This window comes from Pelobates fuscus, chromosome 3, assembly GCF_036172605.1.
Source record: "Pelobates fuscus isolate aPelFus1 chromosome 3, aPelFus1.pri, whole genome shotgun sequence".
NCBI classification, from domain to species: domain Eukaryota; kingdom Metazoa; phylum Chordata; class Amphibia; order Anura; family Pelobatidae; genus Pelobates; species Pelobates fuscus.
The window spans coordinates 234,344,938-234,367,686 of NC_086319.1; the positions used below are offsets into that span (position 1 = coordinate 234,344,938).

The 22,749-nt window shown below is 38.3% G+C and overlaps 1 protein-coding gene across 6 annotated transcripts in view; it reads left to right on the forward strand.

Annotated features, from left to right (window-relative positions):
* FRMD4A (FERM domain containing 4A) overlaps window positions 1–22,749 on the forward strand; it is a 419,083-nt gene that overhangs the window by 257,079 nt on the left and 139,255 nt on the right. For all 6 annotated transcript variants that reach the window (XM_063448212.1, XM_063448207.1, XM_063448210.1 and 3 more), the window contains exon 4: window positions 475–567. In XM_063448212.1, coding sequence (XP_063304282.1) covers window positions 475–567 — 93 coding nt within the window. The remainder of the gene's footprint in view (window positions 1–474; window positions 568–22,749) is intronic.

Below are 22,749 nucleotides of genomic sequence, written 5' to 3' on the forward strand. Positions count from 1 at the left end.
TTGTGGACGTTAACAAATAAAATGTTATATGTTTTGACTCATATATGTTAAAAGGACAAATGTAACAAAAAATGTAATTGTGTGAGCTGTTTGAATCTACCTCTATACAAAAATCGATATGATATATACCGATGTCCCCCCCTCCCTTCCCCTTTTCTTTTCTGTACCCCCTCCGCCATCGCGGATGTTACGTGTTTTTCATGTATAAAAGCTGACAAATAAAATACATTGAAAAAAAAAATTAAGTAGATTTTATTAGTAGGCAACCAAATTGTCAAAATAGCATCATTTGTGACACTAAAATGATTAACTATGAAGTCCTTTTTCTTGTGGGTATACTGTCTTTGTCTAATGCACCAGTCAGGTGTTTTCCTTTACCAATCCTCAGTCTCTTTCATTGGAACGTGGCTCTGTGTTAGAATGTGAGGCTGGATGAAAGTTCTAATGTTATGTCATGTTTTTTTGTCTTTTTAGGGGTCATTTAAACTGGTTGCAGTTGGATCGAAGAGTACTTGAACATGACTTTCCCAAAAAGTCTGGTCCCGTTGTCTTGTACTTTTGTGTCAGGTACGTACTTTAGAATAGTTTATATAAAAAATATGTCATACTTGGTGTGTTAGCAATATGTGTTTGCAGCACCTATGTAATAGCACTGGACTATTTGGCAGTACCAAGTCCTAGCAAATGGGGTTTGGTTATATAGTAGGTATTCTGATCAAATATATCTAAAAACAAATAAAGAATGCAGTCTAACTATGACTACTTAATAAAACCACCAAGTGACTATTGCCATTAAAAACACTTTAGGAATTCTGTTTACGGGCAATGGTGGAGCCTGTTGTTCAGGTGAGTTTACACGATTTCTATATCCATTCATAGATTTTTTTTTTAAGGACTCCTTCTGCTATAGTGCCAGACTGGACAGTCAAGTGCACTTTTCTTGCTGGTATAGCCTTTGCATGATCAAACGTGTTTTTGGGCTATTATATTTTTTTTAGTGCTGGCTTACTCTAATAAGTGCACTACCCATGCTGCACCAGGGGAAATCACACACATGGGTATTTAGTACAGTTAGAATTGATGCTAATTCAAAGATAATTTCCAGTGTTTGGCCAAAATAGCAGAATTAAAACAATTTTCCAAGTCAAGTTTTCAGTTTGATTACTTTTGCCTTAAATCTGAAATTCACCTTGATTTCACTTTGCACTCCCAGCAATTCTCACTTTAGTAAATAACTCACAGTTTGTGGGGAGATTGACCATGCACATCTGGCACCATAAATACTACATAGCAGTAACAATAATCTCATAAATGCCAATTTTATTTGTTCGGAGAATCAAGTGTATTGAGTGCACACTCAGATTTTAGCGAAATTGGTATCTGATTAATACGCTACTTTTAAGTTATATTGATTTAGGAAAGACAAAGGGCTGAATTAAGCGTTTAGGTTAATCAAGCCTGCTATTGTAATGTTAAAACTATCCAAATAAGCCAACTCATTGGTTTAATATGGCTGGGTGAACAAATTGCCAAAACGCTTAAACTAACCTACCGTATGTGTTTAATCATCATTAAAAGCATATGTCGACTTGGGTAAATGTTTTAACTATTAATATTTTACAGAACTACAAAAATTTATATGACTTTTTAGTCTATTTTTGAAAAAATATTAAAAAATTTTGAGACAGCTGCTTTTAAAAGGCACTTTCAATGAATTCGGCAAGGTTCCATGTCCTTCAGTGACATTAGAGATTTCTGTAGATTCGCATCATTAATTGCTGCAGGTCTTCAGCTATCACCATTTCTAGGTTACTGTTGGCAAATATTTTCAAGGAACAAGCACTTGTGCATGATGTAAGTCCCCATTATAAACTGTTGTTGAATTATCATAATGCACTTTTATTGTTAGATCCCCAACACATATAGATATTCCAGCTACCCCTGTTACTTTGTGTCATAAGCTTGTTTGGGAAAAGGTCTCATTCACATGTTCCTTTCTATCTAAATGTGTTACATATTATACTTCCATTATGTGTTATGTTCTCCAAGTAGACAGTTTCAGAATATGTCGGCATTTTACAAGATCTACAACATTTTCTGTAGCATTTAACACAAGATACCTTGAACAGCTGGTCAAGACAATGTATACCTGGAAATTTTCCTTGCCTTTAAATTACCAGCTCATAATAATGAGAGTATTAAAACGTATTTGTGCATTTTTGGGCAAGATGTGACAGTTTATTGTACGTGGTTACCGTATCAAAACATAAATCATTGAAAAATGACTTTGTAGGCATGTTAAGGTCTGTGTCCTGAGGCAGCATTTCACAATTCCATTTTTCATGTTTGTACACATTTGTAAAGTAAACTCAAAAGCAAAAACGCATTATGTTCACCTTTTTCTAAACAAATAATTATTTTATTGACAATCCGAACTCTGTCAAATCCAGCACTGCAGGCGAAGTTGTGTTTCCAATATTAACTAATAGTAATCAAAATTCATGTAAATGTATATGCCTTTTAAACCTTTCCAGATTGTGACACTGAATTGATTGATCAAGGAATCAAGTTTAGCATGTGAGGGGTATTCTGAAATGCACTGTCTTCATTTAGAATGTTCTGAACTTCTGTTGCTGTAATGTCTGACAATCAGATTTCAATTAGAATCTTACCAATGTTTAATTCTTTTAATTTAAATAACGTTTTTAAAGGCATCTAAGTGGAAGACCAAAAGAAACACAAAACTTAGAGTCTGGTTGGTGTTGCCACCTTCCCAGCTCCCAGAGTGCAGCACTATACAGGTGTATTTAAATGTGTATTATACAGGAATAGGTACATAAACAGTTACCCCTTTAAGAATATTTTAGGGGGTATACATGAAACATAAAAAGAGACAGAAAACAGTCCAATATTGTTTGATACAAGTGGACTAATTCGTATTTGGTCAGTGAGTGGAAATAAACTCACATTTTTAAGAGCATTTTCTATGGATTTAGGCTCTAAACGTAAGCACTTCTGTGTCTTTAGTTAGGTAAGGTAGACAAACAGTACCTCTCTTATAGCTGGGTTCTATTTCTCTCCACAATGTATATAGAAGGGAAAAACAAATAGAAAATCTCTGGGTGCAGTACTTCCAATTATAAAGTGGATATACCCAAATATAGAACCTTTTATAGAACCTTTTGGTAACTGGCTCTAAGTATGCTGGCTTTGTGTCAATTTATAATAAAACGTATGCAATGTAAATAAATAGTCCACTTTACGCCAAGACGTGTTTTGCCTTTTTTTAAGGAGCACATCCAAGTTGTCCTCTCAGCACTGTCTGCCCAGTCTCTTTTTGAAAGGACTGCTATAGAAAGATACATATGCTATGAGGGCTGAAATGATCCTTTAAGTATACATACCATCCTGAAAATAGAAAAATGAAAACAGAATAACCAGGTTTTTGTGTATAGTGGGCCTAGATAGTTTTGCAGCATCAGCATATCTATTCAAAGCAGCAATTAGCACCCTTCATCGGTTATAATTTAGGCCTTTTTAAAAGGTATCAGCATTGCTCGTGTTAACACTGTTGCAGAGTCTCTTTATGCCAGCCTGCCAACTCTGCATATGCCGTGTATTTCTAGGCAGCTGGTGCTGTGTATATCATTGTAAAATACACACATGAGCACGTGCAATATACCTCTGTGCATTTTATTCTGGCAAGACTTGGGTTCCAAGTCATGACAGTCCACACAGATCTGTGAAACGTGAGGCACATGAACCATCCATTTTTGGATATAGTTAGCTAGAAATGGTTATCCTTCCAGATGTGTTCATTTCTATCCTCGTGATTTACCTTTGGTTATGTTAGAAGGAACACAGAGGGAAATGTTTCTAAGCATGTTTACATGTTATAGTAACTTGCAAAATGAATCTTAAAATTTGGAGAACTTCCACTGCAGCTGGAAATGTTGGGATTTGAGATATAAACATGGAACAATCATTGAATATATATTCCCTAAAATGACAGAGACAGAAAATTTAATTTAACATAAAACCTCTAGAATGTCTGTGCCCAAATGTAAACACAGTCAGACACTTTAATTTGGATTATGTTACTGACATGGCAGATAAAAAAGGAACCAAATCCACTACATCTACGCTTTTGGTGCCTATCACGTGCCTGTAGTTTGACAGTGTAAAACAGTGCTGCATCGGAGATACTGCCCTGTTTACATTCTTTCTTAAAGGAACACCTTGGGCCCCATAACAACGTAAATCAATATAACTGGACAGAGGAGCTCTGGACCAAACCATTGAAAGGCAACAAAGTACAAGGGGTTGAAAAGTATGAAATTAAAGGGACACTATAATCACCCAGACCGCTTCAGCTCAATGAAGTGGTCTGGGTGCCAGGTCCCTCAGGTTTTAACCCTTCAGATGCAAACATAGCAGTTTCAGAGAAACTGCTATGTTTACATTTGGGGTTAAGCCAGCCTCTAGTGGCGGTCTTCTGGACAGCCACTAGAGGCGCATCTGCCACGCTGGAGGTATTTTATGCCTCCATCGCGCAGAGCGTCCATAGGAAAGCATTAAGAAATGCTTTCCTATGGACACTTTGAATGCGCGCCACTTGCCGCGCATACACATTCGGCTCCGCTGACGTCGGCGGTGTAGGAGAGGTCACCAGCACCGAGGGAGCCCGGCGCTGGATTAAGGTAAGCTGTTGAAGCGGTTTGAACCCCTTTGTTTTCCTGACATTATAGTGATCCTTTAATAATAAAACCTAACTTTTACTAATTGTGTGAAAGCAGTAAAAGACACTCAAGTCACACATTAATCAAATGATATGTGGCCAAGTCTAAACTGCAGGGGGATGTATGTAAGCACAGTAGACTTAAAGAGTGATCCACGCTCAAAAACTTAAAAAACATCAAAATAGACACTCTTCCACATCTATAATTTCATGACGCCGGGTTGAGTAGGGGACAGCATCAGGGCGGCTGTTCAATGCCTCCAAAGAGTTCAAGATCGGGTGGTCATGTGACCGATAATGTAAGTACAGGAGCCCTGAAACTGCCTTTATAATTAGGAATGTGATGGGAATTTTGTTCTGTTGTTTAGAATAAGAATGGAATGTTATTCATAACTTCTTATTTGTGATTTCATTGTCTTTTTTCTTTATTGGTTTACTTGATATACTAAGAAGCCTATTCACACCCAATCCCATGAGCCTGGGGAGCCAGGAAGAGCATTCTGCCGACATTCAGAAATTTGGGCTTGGAAAGGGGAAACTATAAATTTATAGATGGAACAGAAGGCCTTTTTTGATGTAGAGGATTTATTTTTCTGCACAAAGCAGATCTATTATCTTGACATCTGGTATTGTGGAGTTTTTTAAGTTAATGAAAAGGCTTGGGAATACTAAGGAAATAATTTTAGTTGTGAAATCAGGAATAACATGTGTTGAGTTATGTGCGTTTCGACCACAATCCGGATATAGTGTTACGGGACTGCTGTAGCCGTATTGGCCATCAGCAAGGCTTAGAGAGTTAGGGGAAGGAATTGTGTTTATAGGTGATCCCATTGGGATAGGAGTCTGACTCCTTTAATTAAACACCAGAGGCAGCAGAAATAAACTATATCTCTCTTTGGCTACAAATAGGTTCAATAGTAATATTTTCTCTTTGTTTCACATATTTTAAATATTAGTTTTTATGTAAACAGAGCAATGATACAAATTGTATTAAATGTTATTCAGTTGATGTTGGTGGAAGAGGTAGGGAATTTTAATACTTTTTTTGTATGGCGCAAGGGTTCTAGATATTTTAAGATAATTTATACTTTCTGACAATTGAGTTAAACAGCCATTGATTTCAATATTTTTATTTCAAGGGAATGAGAACATTGGTTCAGTGTATTGGGTAACCTAGTCCTTACTATTTTGGTGGTCACACAAAGAACCTCTGGTACTTTGTGATGTGGGATTACTTCTAGCCCATATTTAGCATTCCCCCATTGCAAAGCAATGTCCTAGGAACCCCTAATTATTCCGTTCATCCATGGTGTTCAGGAAATAGAACATTTGAATTGTTGTTTTGTTCTGTATGGTGCTGTTATTGGATGAAATTACCAACAAACAGATTTCAGCACTGGTTTCCTGTCTACCAATTGTGCTAAATGTATGACTAAATGTTTGTCAACTAACATGGCAAAATCTGTCTGTTGTGACGAATAACTTCATATCATTCGCCCAGCCATTATAACCTGAGTGTGTGTTACTTTGTCAGAGTGTTGCTGTTTTAACTCATTTACAACATTACTTTAACAGTTATAGAATAAAAGTACAGAATTACAAACAAAGTACAAACAAAAGTACTAAGAGTACTTCCAAAATTTAGCCAGCTGGGTGTACAGTGCTATGTCTTGCTAGTATCATCTGTCTTGGAAATAAACTCTCCTTGGGAAAGCGTAAAGAAAGGATTAAGAAAAAAACATTAGGGCTGAGGGACATATTTCAATGTCTGCTATGTTTATTATCCACTTTATGCCCTGTTTATTTAGTCCTAGTGTCATGACCTGGGTGTTGGCTGATTTCCCTCCTGCTTTCAGTTCAAGCCTTAAAAGAACCAAGATTTTTCTGCTGTGCTGGTAATTTAAGGCCAGACCGAAAGCTAAAAACACAAAATAACATTCAGATGCTACCTTTAGCACAAGTGGACATTAAATTAGAATGCATTTGTTTTGCCTTCATTTTTTAAACTGAATTATTTGCTTCAGATTTTTTTCGTTTAGTTGTGTTAGTCTTTTAGATTCATTATGACGAGTAAGAGTGTTTAAGGCATTATATGTCAACAAGAAATGTATGATCTTCCTTGTTACCATTGTTTTTGGTGTTTGCTGTTCCTACATATGCTCTGAGGGGTTATCTTAATGTCAATTTATCATTACAGGGAGCAGCCATTTTGTTTTACTGCTTTTAGATTCAATATGAAATTTTGAATGCAAGGGTGTAACTCTGTATAGTTGCTTTTTTTATTTAAACTCGGTGAAAAATGTATTAATGAATGCAAACAATGTTTGTGAAAATCTCATAATTGACATTCATTGTCTTTAAACTTCTCCAGAAAATGGCAACAAATATACTTACTATAACACAGTCATATAACAGGTAACCACCAGGGGTCTTTACTGTGGGTCATTTTGGATAACCCAGAGACCTCAGTGAGACCTTTCCTGTTCAGAAGGAGAATGACTAGAAATGCTGGTGAATAAGCCACAGTCAGAGATCAAGAAAAGTAAATAAAGCTGCTAATTACTCCACTGATCACATTATATCCATGGCTGCATTCTTTTCCTTACTGCAGCCATATAGTATCTGAGAAGAGAGGTCACCCTGCTTCCTCACAGTGATAACAGAGAAATGGGTTATAGCACTGTGAGCCCATTAGGACTACAACCTCTATTGCAGTGGTGCCTAAAAGGTAGATCACCAGATGTTTTTAAACTACAGCTTCTGTTATGCCTTGTCACTCTAAAGCAGGTTTCCCAAAACTCCGTCCCTCCAGATGTTGCTGAACTACAACAAGGGCCGGCCTTAGAGGTGTGCGAGCTGTGCGGTCGCACAGGGCGCCATGGAGCAGGGGGCGCCCTGCGGCCGCATAGCTCACATGGGCCGGCCGGGATAAAAAAATAAAAAAAATAAAAAATTAGCGGCGGGGGCGGGGTTTACTGTGGGGCGGGGGCGGAGCTAAAATGCAGTGTAACTGCTGCAGGGGAAGCAGGAAGGAGTCCCTGCTTCCCCCAACAACCAGAATCCAGGACCTGCACTGCCTCCACAAGGAACAGAGGTAACTATGTGATTGTCTGCTTGTGTGTGTGTGTGTTTGTGTGTGTGTGTGGCTGTGTGTTTGACTCTGTGTGTGTGACTGTCTGCCTGTGTGTGTGTGTGTGTGTGTGTGTGACTGTGTGCCTGTGTGTGTGTGTGTGTGTGTGTGTGACTGTCTGCGTGTGTGACTGTGTGTGTGTGTGTGTGACTGTCTGTCTGCCTGTGTGTGTGTGTCTGTGTGTGTGACTGTCTGTGTGTGTGGCTGTCTGCCTGTGTGTGTGACTGTGTGTGTATTTGACTGTCTGTGTGTGTGACTATCTGTGTGTGTGACTGTCTGCCTGTGTGTGTGTGTGTGTGTGTGTGTGTGACTGTCTGCCTGTGTGTGACTGTGTGTGGCTGTCTGCCTGTGTGTGTGGCTGTCTGCCTGTGTGTGTGTGACAGTCTGCCTGTGTGTGTGTGACTGTCTGTCTGTGTGTGTGTGACAGTCTGCCTGTGTGTGTGTGACTGTCTGTCTGTGTGTGTGTGACTGTCTGTGTGTGGCTGTCTGCCTGTGTGTGTGTGTGACTGTTTGCCTATGTGTGTGTGTGTGGCTGTCTGCCTGTGTGTGTGTGTGACTGTCTGCCTGTGTGTGTGTGTGTGTGTGTGTGTGTGTGACTGTGTGTGTGTGTGGCTGTCTGACAGTGTGTGTTTGATTTTCTGTGTGTGTGACTGTGTGTGTGTATGTGTGTGTGTGAGACTGTGTGTGTGGCTGTTTGCCTCTGTGTGTTTGGCTGTCTGCCTGTGTGTGTGTTTGTGTGTGGCTGTCTGTGTGTGACTGCCAGCCTGTGTGTGTGGCTGTCTGCTTGTGTGTGTTTGTTTGTGTGTGTGTGTGTGTGTGGCTGTCTGCCTGTGTGTGTGTGTGTGTGTGTGTGTGTGTTTGTGTGTGTGACTGCCTATGTGTGACTGTCTGGGCAGACTAGATGGGCCAAATGGTTCTTATCTGCCGTCACATTCTATGTCTGTGTGTGTGTGTGTGTGTGTGTGTGTTTGTGTGTGGCTGTCTGTGTATGACTGCCTGAGTGTGTTTGTGTGTTTGTGTGTGTGTATGGCTGTCTGCCTGTGTGTGTGTGTGTGTGACAGGGTGTGTGGGAAGGGGAAGGAGTGGGGGATGGGAAGGCGATGGCGCTGTGAAGATTTTTCGCACAGGGCGCCCAAATGCCTAAGGCCGGCCCTGACTACAACTCCCATGATTCTTAGCCTATCTAATTCATTCATAGACTCATGGGAGTTGTAGTTCAGCAACATCTGGGGGGCCAGGGTTTGGGGAAGCCTGCTAAAGCATTCTAACGGCATGCAAAGCATTATGGGAGTTGTAGTTCTACAACATCTGGGGTCTTTCTCTTGGGCAGCCCTGCTCTATTGTTAGAGCACAATGGCAGATAGAAAACATTTTATCTCCCATAACTCATGTTTAATGAAAGTTTTATTATCATTTTTAGCTGATGGACAAGCTGGCATGTGAGAATTATAATTAGCTAATTTAAGCACTTTTTAAATTTGTGTGTTTCTGTATCATACATATTTTACATTAAATGATTGTTTATGTACAATGATTTTAAACCATGCCCTCTTAGGAATCCCCACAAATGTGTTCGCTATATACAAATCTTTTAGATTAAGAACAAGTTATCCATTAGTAATCAGTGTGATTGAACAAAGCACAGAGTGAGGGTGTCTGGCAACATTAAATTAGTGCTGGAAATGATGAGGGACAGATTTAGCTTAAATATTCATCCCATTGCTGAGTATCATTAACAGATTAGGAGATGACTGACTAAATCCTTGATAGGCACAGAGCCAAACCACAGATACCATGAAAGCTACTGTAGCTTAGAACCAACGGGGCACTTTCCATTTACTAATCTTGGGGCAATCCTCTCACTGTGGTTTGCACCTGGGAGGCTTTAGTGAATGGCCTGCATGAGGTCTAATTATGTAGCATAAATTTCTCTGCAACAAGGTGGAGAAGAATTAGGATTCAGGGATCACTCAAGGACAGGGGAAGTCACGCCCGTCTGTTACAGACAATCAATAAGTCTGAAAAGGCAGGGGAACTTTCAAGTAATGGTTTTTTTTGTAATAACATGATTTCACAGGATATGGTCATTAGTAGTCCTTCAAATGAGCTTAATGAAAGATGCCAAAAAAAACTGTATGCAGGAAAAAGCAGAACAAAATCATCACTCAGATCATGGAGTGATTTATAGCCTGCTAAAACACATTTTGGGGTAAATTGAGGTGTCTAGCTTCTCCGTAGCTCTCAACTTTCAGATACATTAAGACAAAGATACAGCTTGACTCCATATTTAGTCATTTTGCTTGGAAATGTCTTACACTTAGGAATTGGTTCCATGTGGCAAATGTAATGAATTCTGCTAAAGACCAGCTATTTGTTTTCATCTGACAACCTGTAGGCATATGTTTCTACTTGTTGACTTTGATAGCTATACATGCTGGGTCCAGTATTGCACACCAACATTGATGTGTAATACACTTTTTTCACACAGTGTAGCTGTACAACATCAAAGTAAAATAAATTATGGCAGTAGTAACATCATCTCGTTACTACTCTGAAGTGTCACTCAACCTTCTTACCCAGTATAATATGGGCTGTAAAAACCTAGTTGCTAGGTCCCAATGGAATCCCAAGAACAGGGCTGCCCAAAAGGTAGATTCACAGATGTTGTAGATCAAAACTCCCATGATGTTTTGCATGCCTTTGGCATATCTTCAGAATGACAAAGTATCCTGGAAGATGTACTATTAAAATATCTGGGGATTTCTATTTTGGGCACCACTGCCATAGAATCTCACAACAATATGGGTTAGGTCTTCCCTAAGATATAACATATTATCATGCAATAACTTAGTTGCAATATATATCACATAGATGTAGCATGTTTAAAGCACTGCTGCAGTTTTTTCAACCCACATGAATGGCTGGTGTATACCTTTATGTCTCTGTACATACAGTATCTCACAAACATGAGTACACCCCTCACATTTTTGTAAATATTTTATTATATCTGTTCATGTGACAACACTGAAGAAATGACACTCTGCTACAATGTAAAGTAGTAAGTGTACAGCCTGTATAACAGTGTAAATTTGCTGTCCCCTCAAAATAACTCAACACACAGCCATTAATGTCTAAACCGTTGCAACAAAAGTGAGTACACCCCTAAGTGGAAACGTCCAAATTGGGCCCAATTAGCCATTTTTCCTCCCCGGTGTCATGTGACTCATTAGTGTTACAAGGTCTCAGGTGTGAATGGGGAGCAGGTGTGTTAAATTTTATGTTATCGCTCTCACACTCCCTCATACTGGTCACTGGAAGTTCAACATGGCACCCCATGGCAAAGAACTCTCTGAGGATCTGGAAAATTAATTGTTGCTCTACATAAAGATGGCCTTGGCTATAGGAAGATTGCCAAGACCCTGAAACTGAGCTGCAGTATGATGGGCAAGACCATAGAGGCGTTTCACAGGAAAGGCTCCACTAAGAACAGGCCTTGCCATGGTCGACCAAAGAAGTTGAGTACACGTGCTCAGTGTTATATCCAGAGGTTGTCTTTGTGAAATAGATGTATGAGTGCTGCCAGTATTGCTGCAGAGGTTGAAGGTGTGGGGGGTCAGCCTATCAGTACTCAAACCATACGCCGCACACTGCATTTAAATTGGTCTGCATGGCTGTCGTCCCAGAAGGAAGCCTCTTCTAAAGATGAAGAGGCTTCCTTCAAGAAAGCCCACAAACAGTTTGCTGAAGACAAGCAGACTAAGGACATGGATTACTGGAACCATGTCCTGTGGTCCGATGAGACCAAGATAAACTTATTTCGTTCAGATGGTGTCAAGCGTGTGTGGCGGGAACCAGGTGAGGAGTACAAAGACTACAGTCATGCATGGTTGTGGGAGTGTCATGGTCTGGGCCTGCATGAGTGCTGCCGGCACTGGGGAGCTACAGTTCATTGAGGGAACCATGAATGCCAATACGTATTGTGACATACTAATGCAGAGCATGATCCCCTCCCTTTGGAGACTGGGCCGCAGGGCAGAATTCCAACATGACAATGACCCCAAACACAACCTCGTTAAAGAAGCTGAAGGCCAAGCATGTCTCCAGACCTAAACCCTATTGAGCATCTGTGGTGCATCCTCAAATGGAAGGTAGATGAGCGTAAGATCTCTAACATCCACCAGCTCCGTGATGTCGTCATGGAAGAGTGGAAGAGGACTCCAATGGCAACCTGTGAAGCTCTGGTGAACTCTATGCCCGTGAGGGCTAAGGCAGTTCTGGAAAGTAATGGTGGCCACACAAAATATTGACACTTTGGGCCCAATTTGGAAATTTCCACTTAGGGGTGTACTCACTTTTGTTGCCAACGGTTTAGACATTAATGGCTGTGTGTTGAGGGGACAGCACATTTACACTGTCATACAGTCTGTACACTTACTACTTCACATTGTAGCAGAGTGTCATTTCTTCAGTGTTGTCACATGAAAAGATAAAATAAAATATTTACAAAAATGTGAGGGGTGTACTCACTTTTGTGAGATACTGTAAATGTCCTTACTGCATGTTTATTTGCTGGTTAATTAAAGTTTCCTTTATGTAAAATATAATGGGTTATACTGTTGCTTTATGAAAATCGGGTATCCTTGGTGATAATCAGTTTCAATCCTAAACATCCGAGTCACCACTCGGAAAGATCCACTAAAAATGCACTTGCAAATATATTTATTGCCAGAGGATGCAGCTGTGAGCTCTGAGGATTTACTCACTGTATAAAAATATACACCATATTTCATCTACAGCAAAATAGCACTCTAACAAATACTATCTCTAATACAGGAAAATGTGTTCAGCAGATTTTTAAAATGTCTCCGATCTTTTAACGAAGACCTATGGAAGCCAAGCACTAGCACAGCAACATTTTACAGAAAGTAATCATTAAAACACATTATTCCAATACTCCCATTTACTCTATTACCTGGCAGGAAAGTGATATTGTGCCTTGCAAACTGATGAACCTTTTATATATATATATATATATACTGTCTTAAATAAATAAATAAATTCAGTTATTGATTTCTAAATGTTACCGTAACCTCCTGTAAATGGAGCAACTGGGGACAAACCATTGTATTTTAAAATATTTTAAAATCTACCTTATTCTAAAGGTTAATTCAAGCTGTGGATTTGTGGAACCTTGCAAAGCCAAATACATTTTGTAGTTTTGCATCACAGCATGAAACCAAACCATAGTTTACCACCTTGGCATCGTTTTTAAAAGCATCAATATCAGTCTGATCCTTTTTAACCCCCTGCATACCCAGGATCTCTCTCAGGGAATGTGTAGTCTGGTCAGGAAAGTCACTTAGGTATGAGACATTTTTCAAGATGACTAGAAAACTGCTTCCTCTACTAATTTGCTGGGGTTTGGTAACTTGCCAAAATCTCCTGCTAGCAGCTTCCCTCTGAGAGACAATCAAACATGCAGCACTAATGTGCATCTGTATTGCAAAATATAGCTAAGATCAAGAGAGAGAGAGAGAGAGAGAGTGTGTGTGTGTGTGTGTGTGTATATATATATATATATATATATATATAAAACATATTGCTTTGTGAGAGTGACAGCATAAATGTCCCAGTCTGACCATGATTAGTGGGAGTTACACTACTGAGCAGCAACTGCTTTTTTTCAGTTGCCTCCAATAGCTCAGGTCCCCCTCCCGCTACTTATGTTCTGGAACTGCACGATTGATTAAAGGAACCCTAACTCTAACTTGAAAAATAAATCACATAAAGGATAATAAATAGAAAAAAAAAATTGGGGGATTCTGGAGAAATGAATAAGCCACTGTGCTCTGGACCTTTGTTCTCATGGTATATTATGAAGTGTCCAAAACCCCTGAGTAGTATTATTTTCCTGTAGTAGCCATTTCACAATAAGAGAGAGAGTTCTGCGTATACATTGTGTTATTTCAGACTGACATATGAACATCCCTCACATACACATACACCCAATATCTGTGGTAGCATTGCCAAGTCTGCCATGTTTACTGGACACAGATGATTTCCTCATTTGGCATCTACAGGAAAAGTTATACACACTGAGAGGAGGAATTGATTTAAAATAATTGGCTAAAAGACATGTAATTGTTTAATGATTGGCACCATGAAAGTATTAAAAAAGCTAATAAAACACAGTAATTTGAAAGCAGAAGAACACTTGCTGTCACTTGGAACACTAGAACTAAACACAGACTCTCCATAAAGACTTGCCATGTTATATCATTGATATAACTAGAACAATTAACAGTAATGACATAGCAGAGACCTAGCCTACTGTGTGTTAATTGAGTTAACAGTGATGCTGGGAATCATTAAAATGATATTAAAACCTAAAAAAATGGAAAAAATGTATGGGATATCTGCATAGCTTCACCTTCAGATAGGGTATTTATGATAATAAAATAGATCAAATTTTCAAATGGACGCATCTTGTTAAATTGATGAATTGGATGAAAGATGTTCAACAGTAATAATTAATAATTTAATTAAATAACAAAGAGAGAGCACAAAGCCTTTGTAGTCAGTATACTAAATACATTCCATCAGTCCTGAACCCAGACATGACCCTATATAATATACACATGTTATTGCTGTAATATAAAAAAGCCTCATTTATATTATTTTTGATCCTTAACATGTGGACCTTTGAGCATGTGCCATTTCCTACCCCCCTGCCAGACTTCCTTGTTGGTTTCACTCAAGACAACGGTGATATTTCATGTAAAACCCTAGATTTGGCTGCATTACAGAAAAGGGATCATCAGAGAGGTTCTTCATCTTCTGCTAAAGTACCATTGATTTTTTTTTTATATGTTGTGTTTAGGCCAGTATCAAATTAACAAAATACTATAGTGTTTTTTTTTTGTCAGCTATCCAATCTTGCTGAGCTTTTTACAAAGCCTTGGGATTTAGTAATGCTGGCACTTGCCAATAGTTTTATGTTTTTGTCTATCTAACAGGGGATTCTATTTTTAACTCATGCAGCACTAAATATGTACAATTGCTAGAACACAGGATGCCTATATTTGTTTCAGATTTCTGTCTTTTTGGTTAGTGTGGAACTTAAGTTCTCCGGGAATAGTTCTGCTGGCACAGGCAGCTGTGCTTTAACCATTCTCTTGTGTTGGTAAGGATAGTGGGTAAGGTGCAGCTGGCACTGTAAATTATTGACATATTTGCTCTATAGTAACAGCTATCCTCAACACTGATTCCGGAAACAGACCCTAACTTCCAATACTAACACAGTCCAGTCCTAATTTAGTATCTTTATATACCAGGGGTTCCCAATTAATTTTTCCTGTGGAACCCTTTGACATAGTGTATCAACATTGTGTGTGTATCTGTGTTTGTATGTGCCAGTGTGTGTGTATCTGTGTGTCAGTGTATATCTGTGTGTGCATATGTATCTGACACACAGATACACACACACACTGGCACATAGAGGCACACGGATACACACACACACACACACCTTGACACACAATTGGTATCTGTGTGTGTGTGTGTGTGTGTGTGTGTATCTGTATGTCAAGGTGTGTGTATCTTTGTGTCAAAGTGTGTGTATCTGTGTTTGTATGTGCCAGTGTGTGTATCTGTGTGTGTGTGTGTGTGTGTGTGTATGTATTTATCTAACACAGAGATACACACACACACTGGTACATAGTGGCACACAGATACACATACACTGACACACAGATGCACATACTGACAGATACGCACACACTGACACACACAGACACTGACACACATATTGACCCACACCTTGACACACAGATGCACACACCTTGACACACAGTTGGTATATGTGTGTGTGTGTGTGTGTGTGTGTATGTATCTGTGTGTCAATGTGTGTATATCTTTGTGTCAAAGTGTGTGTATCTGTGTTTGTATGTGCCAGTGTGTGTGTATATGTGTGTCGGTGTGTATCTGTGTGTGTGTGTGTGTATCGGACACACAGATACACACACACCGGCACAAAGTGGCACATAGATACACATACACTGACACACAGATACACATACTGACAGATACACACACACTGGCACATACAATGACACACACAGACACCGACACACATATATACACACACAGATTCACACACATTGGGAGATACACACACTGACACAGGTACACACACACAGACACACACACATTTAAATTTGCTGTTCACTTACCTTTTTTCTGCAGGAGGATCTTCAGTGCTGCTGGCTGAGGTTAGTGTGCTGCTCAGTCCTCGCTGCTCCCTCTCCCCCTCCAGGCGGCCTGCTCTGTCTGGGAGGAAGTGCTGTCACTCCCTCCCAGCATCCAATACCACAGGGGTCCGATCGCGGTTTTAGATGACCGCAGCACCTGACCGGACCCCTGTTTAGAGATACCCATCGGTAAATGTTTGGGCCACCCAACGGGCAAATCGCTGCGGAACCCCAATTTTGTTCTTGCGGAACCCTAGGGTTCCGCGGAACACTAATTGGGAAATGCTGATATATACAAACACACAGGGTTATTCATAAAAAAGTTCAAATTGTAGCATTTTTCCAACTCAGCTATTTTGTTTTAAAATGTTAAATGTAAAAAATTTACTTTTCTGGCATTCCTGACATTTTTCATGTTAGTGAATTGCTCAGACGATTTCCTAAGAAAGCTATAGCCAAAATGTCCCTGCCACTGTTTCATACCTCCCAAGTGTCCCTATTTAGGAATGACAGTCCCTCTTTGGGGCCTAAATCTATCTGTCCCCTGTTTCTATCCTAATACCTCTGTTCCAGGAGCTCCATATTGTTGGTATGTCAGAGCTCCACACCAATAATACCAATAGTAATGTGCCTTTAAAGTACTGTATAATAAAACTGTTTATATAAGATACACTGATCTTGTTATAAATTACATTTTAGTTGCAAAAAATGTTGTTAGTAAATCATCTAAAATTTCTCAGAACAGCCCTGACCCTGGCCACATCCCAAAACTATGTCCATTTGAAATGTTGAAATGTCTCCTACTCCACTGGGTGTTAATTAGACTTCTAAAAAAGAGCTTTTCGTACATAAACGTATGCATTTGTGAGCATCAAAATCCTTTTTAATCGATTCGTCCAGGAACAAACTTATTTCTAGACCGATTGATACGTTTGTGTGTGGATTGAAATGATTTTGATTTCTACAAATTGATTACTTGAGAGAAGAATAATAGTTTTGCACAAGTCTAGTGTTGATTTAGAAAGTCCAACTCTTGATAATTTCATGTAGTAGAAGTTTATACTTGGCTTCTAATGCTCGTACTTATCTTATCAATAACCTCTTGATTATAATTCCATTGGAGCGGTTTTATTGGGACATCTTCTTTTCTTTCACAAAACATAATTTACCTATATGTTGGGTTGTGTTTCTGGATTGTACAGCACTTTGGAATATGTTGGTGCTTTTTAAGTAATGATAATCTCTCAAGAGGCTGAGAGCTGCTGGCGTGAGCAAATTCTCTAAGTTGAAGAGGTTGAGCAGTGCATGCATTGCCCTGTACTGAAAAATCTATTTAGTCTGTAAAATCTATGCATTAGGCAATTAGAGGGCAAGTTCGGCTATATAATCTCCATGCATTCATTTCAGAAGATAGAAAAGTCCAGAAAAATTTTCAGTCATCAGCTATTCAGTCATGCTGAATTAACCCTTTTATTACAAGGAATTATGTGAATCCTTTAAAACCATGGCAGCAATGGGCATCCTTATGCTATAAAGGGGTTAAGGTGTAAATGAAGACCAAATATCGATTTCTTCAACTGATGACATAAAGGCATAAAGATAATGCATTTAATATCTGCCTTTATATCTACCCTTTAATTTTGCCATGCATTACTCACCAATAAATAACAAATAATTGGTGAATAGGGACATAAAACAAATTATGAAATTTTACTACTCACCGGTGTTTTTAAGCGAGGCACCAAGTTATACACTATCTTTTCTGTCGTTAATATATTTGTATATTATATATATTTTTTTAAACCTGACGGATCGTCTTAAGGTCCAAGCCTCATGCACTATGCATAGCGATCAATGTCAACAATATTTGTATTAGAAGATATGTTGGCATGCTTTTCTGTATTGCGACATATATTTTGATAGTATATGTAAATTGTGTATTGGGTCACCTGATTGTGACTGACATGAATATTGTTGACTGTCATGGCAAAAATAAAGAATTAAAAAAAAAAAAAATAATGAATTTGTGCTAGACCTTTTTTCTAATTATATGAATTGCTCACTGCCAGTGAGGAAACATGGACCTCAAAATCTAATTTCATACTATACAACAAATTTTATTGTGAAATGCAGCAAATTGCAAATTTTAGGATATGGAACATGTTCATTGCTTGTTTTTTGATTTTTTTTTACCTCCCTTTGTTTTCAAAAAGCCTATTTTTATATTAAATCAGTGTAAGCAAATAACTAAGATCCTTGTACTAAACAGTTAACATATTTGCATGTTTGGAATTAAAAGGAAAAGATCATCAAAAATGCAGACAAGCAATTATTTTTCCACATCTGTTTCCCCTCGCACATGTCTAATTGCACACTATTTGAAGCCTTGGAAATAAAGATTTTGCAAAGTCTGGGTTTTGCAATGCAAGCTCAGATCAATAGGGTGGAGAAATTCGGAAGCTGGTGTCTTGCCATTGATTACAGGTCCCGCAGCTTGTCTATTTTAAGGTAGTTTGATGTTGCGTGTTAGACAGCGTCACCAGTGGTAAATGACATGTTGTAGTTGGTGTCAGCACAAATTACACTGGTATGGTCACCATAAAAGCATGGGAAGCATATATAGCTGTCAGAAAAAACATTTACTCCTAAAAGCATTTCCCACCCCACTGACAACTTTCTATATTGCCCATATTTAATCATTAACGCTGGCTATAAACAAATGCTAAAATGACAGAAAATGTAAAAAAAAAAATAAATTCCTTGTTCTTTGTCAATCTTTCTTTTATTAAAGGCAGTAAATATGGGATACAGAAGAAAAGCCGGTGGGGAAACATGCGATTAAGTAACAGTATGGGTATGATACATCAGATAACGAGAATAGATTACATTTCCAAAGTACTATGCCTTATGATTTTTTTTTTTTTTTTTTGGATTTTGTTTTAAGAGCTAGATAAGATAAGTTTTGGTGTTAAGCCTGAGTCAAAAATACAAGCTATGGTTCTGCGGAGGCATATTAGTCACCTTTTGAGTCATTAAGGCATAAGGTTAAGCGGGATACAGAGTGGGGATAGGAAGGCAACAAAGTTCGACATGGGGGAGGTAAGATTCAATGAACCGTACGGTATCTCAGAGTGACTGCGAGCCTCGTAGTGTTATTGAGATGTGTAGTGCTAGCGAGTATTTCACAACAACATTGTAAAGGGCAACACGTAAGAGAGATCGCTATTAGAGTTATGCCATCCGTGCCTCAGTATAGGCTAAAAATTCCTTGTTCTGTTGTAAGTCCTGATTTATTTTTTATGCAATATATCACTCTAATTGCACGGATATGAAATTTGTCCATATCTATTTGTTATTTTATTGATACATTTTAGCCCTATATTCAGATCAGATAATTCCATCAACATAGTAATTTGATGAAATGGAAAACGAATAGCATATATATATTTTTTTTAAATTCTCTATTTATAAGGACATAAAGCAAAGCAAAATCCAACGGTATCAAGTTAAAACGTATAGATATAGGACATCCACATTTGCATTTAGAATATAAATGTTCAAAAAAATAATTATATAATAATTATTGGGAGACATAGGGAGATTGAAAAAAAAAAAAAAGATAATCTCTTCCTCACAGGCAACAACAAACTGGATCAGCCCAAGGCACCCAAACTCTATTAAAAGATTTGGAAGTATCCTTCACTGTGGAAGCCTTTTCATGACTTCATTACATTTTGAAAGCATTTGCTCTAAATCAGGGATTTGATGCCTTCATATATTCCGTGACTTGCTTTACATAGTTGGTATGTTGGTGCCCATAGAATAATTAGTGATCCCTAATGATCCATTGATTAGCTCATGTTTAATTCAACGTTTAGTTCAAGAAGGGCTGAGCTCTGGAGCTTAGTTCAAGTTCAAGTCAGGTTACCTTTTATTTACATTTATTTTATTCATTTATTACTGGCATTTATAAAGCACCAACGTATTCCTATATCAAGAATGTATGTTCTACATCTTAGTTTATGTGAAATTATTATAATAAAATAGTGAAATAAATGTTTCAGTTTAATGAAATACCACCTATTAGGTGGATTTACTAGAGCTTGTTGATGTTGAAATTGTTGTTTCGGAAAAGTTATGCCAAAAATGCAATTTACTAACGTGCATATACTTCCCATCTCACCAATCAATAAAACTTTACGTAACTAAACAGTGGAACGCAAGGGACCCATGGGAAACCATAGAAACTGATAAAAAAATAAATCCACTATTTCACAAGTTTAGAAGGATACTATATGTGCCAGGAATACAAATATAGCTCCCTCTGCCCCCCTTCCTGGCGTCCACCCTTTATTTACTTACCTTTTCCCAGCGCAGAGGGACACTCCACCCCCTCCAACAGCCCGTGATGAGCGGGTGCTAATGCACATGCGTGACAAATACAGCGCGCGCGTTAAACCTCCTCCAGAGCATGAGGATGTCCAGCATCAGATACCGGACCAAAGGTCAGTTTCGATTCAGGAAGCCCTCAAGTGGCTGTCTGGGAGACAGCAACTGGAGGCAGATTTAGTGCTGCAATTTAAACTTTGCAGTTTCTCTGGAACTGCAATGTTTAACATTGCAGTACTAAATGTATAAGGGACACTGCACCCAGACCACTTCAATTAGCTGAAGTGGTCTGGGTGCCTACAGTGTCCCTTTAAAAAAAAGCAATTTTTTGATCTCACAAAGCAAGCTTCATCCCACATTGACATAATTCATATAGAGACAAAATTGATGTTGCACAAAGCAATGAGAACTGCCATCCTAATGATATCCAGAACACCAAAAGTAAAAGGAGTGTCTGAAGGCCCAAAAAATTGTCGAACTGTTCAAAAACAGTATTGACTATTTACCGTTTGATTGAGCACCATAATCACTGCAGCTGCGTATAATGGTTATGGTGCCTAGACTGCCACTTTAAAGTTCTACTAAACAGAGCATCATTCTTCTTTTTATAGAATAAGGCAGAACATATATGTGCTGACTGCAATTTATGGTTATTCCGGGGAGGAAGAGTAAGCATGCATTATCTCAATATCAAATTGTTTCTTTTTCTAATACTTCCTAATCTACAGAAATGTTATTAGTTTGCTGTTCTTGACCTGTTTGTTTTATTTTCATTCCTCCCGTTGGCCATTAGCCTCTTGGATATACTTGGTAATTAGCTACAGTATTTTAATTACAAGTCCTATGGGAAAATGGGTCACAACCATAAATCATCCCTATGCTTTGACTGGCTGTGTTGCGGTAGACATAAAATCACTGAAATATTTGTTTGCACCTTAAGCGATCTGAAGGATTTCTCTGAAATGATCCTTAAAGTAATCGCAACAGATTTTAGTGCAATTGTGGTAGTTTTTAATGTAAGTTCACAGTAAGATTATTCTTCTAGCAATTGGTCTGCATTTTATACTGAGATCACTGGTGTGGAATAAAAAAAAGTGGAATAAAACTTAAAGGAACACTATAGTCACCTAAATTACTTTAGCTAAATAAAGCAGTTTTAGTGTATAGATCATTCCCCTGCAATTTCACTGCTCAATTCACTGTAATTTAGGAGTTAAATCACTTTGTTTCTGTTTATGCAGCCCTAGCCACACCTCCCCTGGCTATGATTGACAGAGTCTGCATGAAAAAAAAATGGTTTCACTTTTAAACAGATGTAATTTACCTTAAATAATTGTATCTCAATCTCTAAATTGAACTTTAATCACATACAGGAGGCTCTTGCAGGGTCTAGCAAGCTATTAACATAGCAGGGGATAAGAAAATCTTAATTAAACAGAACTTGCAATAAAGAAAGCCCAAATAGGGCTCTCTTTACAGGAAGTGTTTATGGAAGGCTGTGCAAGTCACATGCAGGGAGGTGTGACTAGGGTTCATAAACAAAGGGATTTAACTCCTAAATGGCAGAGGATTGAGCAGTGAGGCTGCAGGGGCATGTTCTATACAACAAAACTGCTTCATTAAGCTAAAGTTGTTCAGGTGACTATAGTGTCCCTTTAACTTAAAAGTAATAATACTAGATTTATGTAAAGATAATTTTCTAGCTTCAAAAAGTGTGAATCTTACAATAAATGCACAAACTAAACTTGCAGGAAACTGCTACTTTATTCTTTATATTATCTAAAAGAGACCAAAAAAATTACATTTACATTAAGCATAAAACATTAGTTATGCATAAATATGTATTCAGTATACACCAAATTGCTGTGATAAAAAAAAAGTTAAATGCAAACTGAAAAAGGAAAATATTGATTTGTGAAGAATTTTTACAATTGCTTAAATTTGAACATTCCGTTTTCCAACCTTCTGTTACCCATGCAATAAATAATAGGGTGTGATAAATTGATAACTAATTTACAAAACTGTGGCCAAGAATTGACAAACCATAACATTCTGCAACTCAGCCATGTTAGTTTTACAAATAAGATATTTAAAAGAACACCTCAAACACCATAATCACTACAGTGCGTGTAGAGCCAGGTGTGTGCTCTTGGTTCTCCCCATTGTAATTAGTTAAACTATTTGGCAACAGTTAGAGCTTTTACCATGGGTTTGCCAGGCACCTCTCCCTACTTCCCTTATGC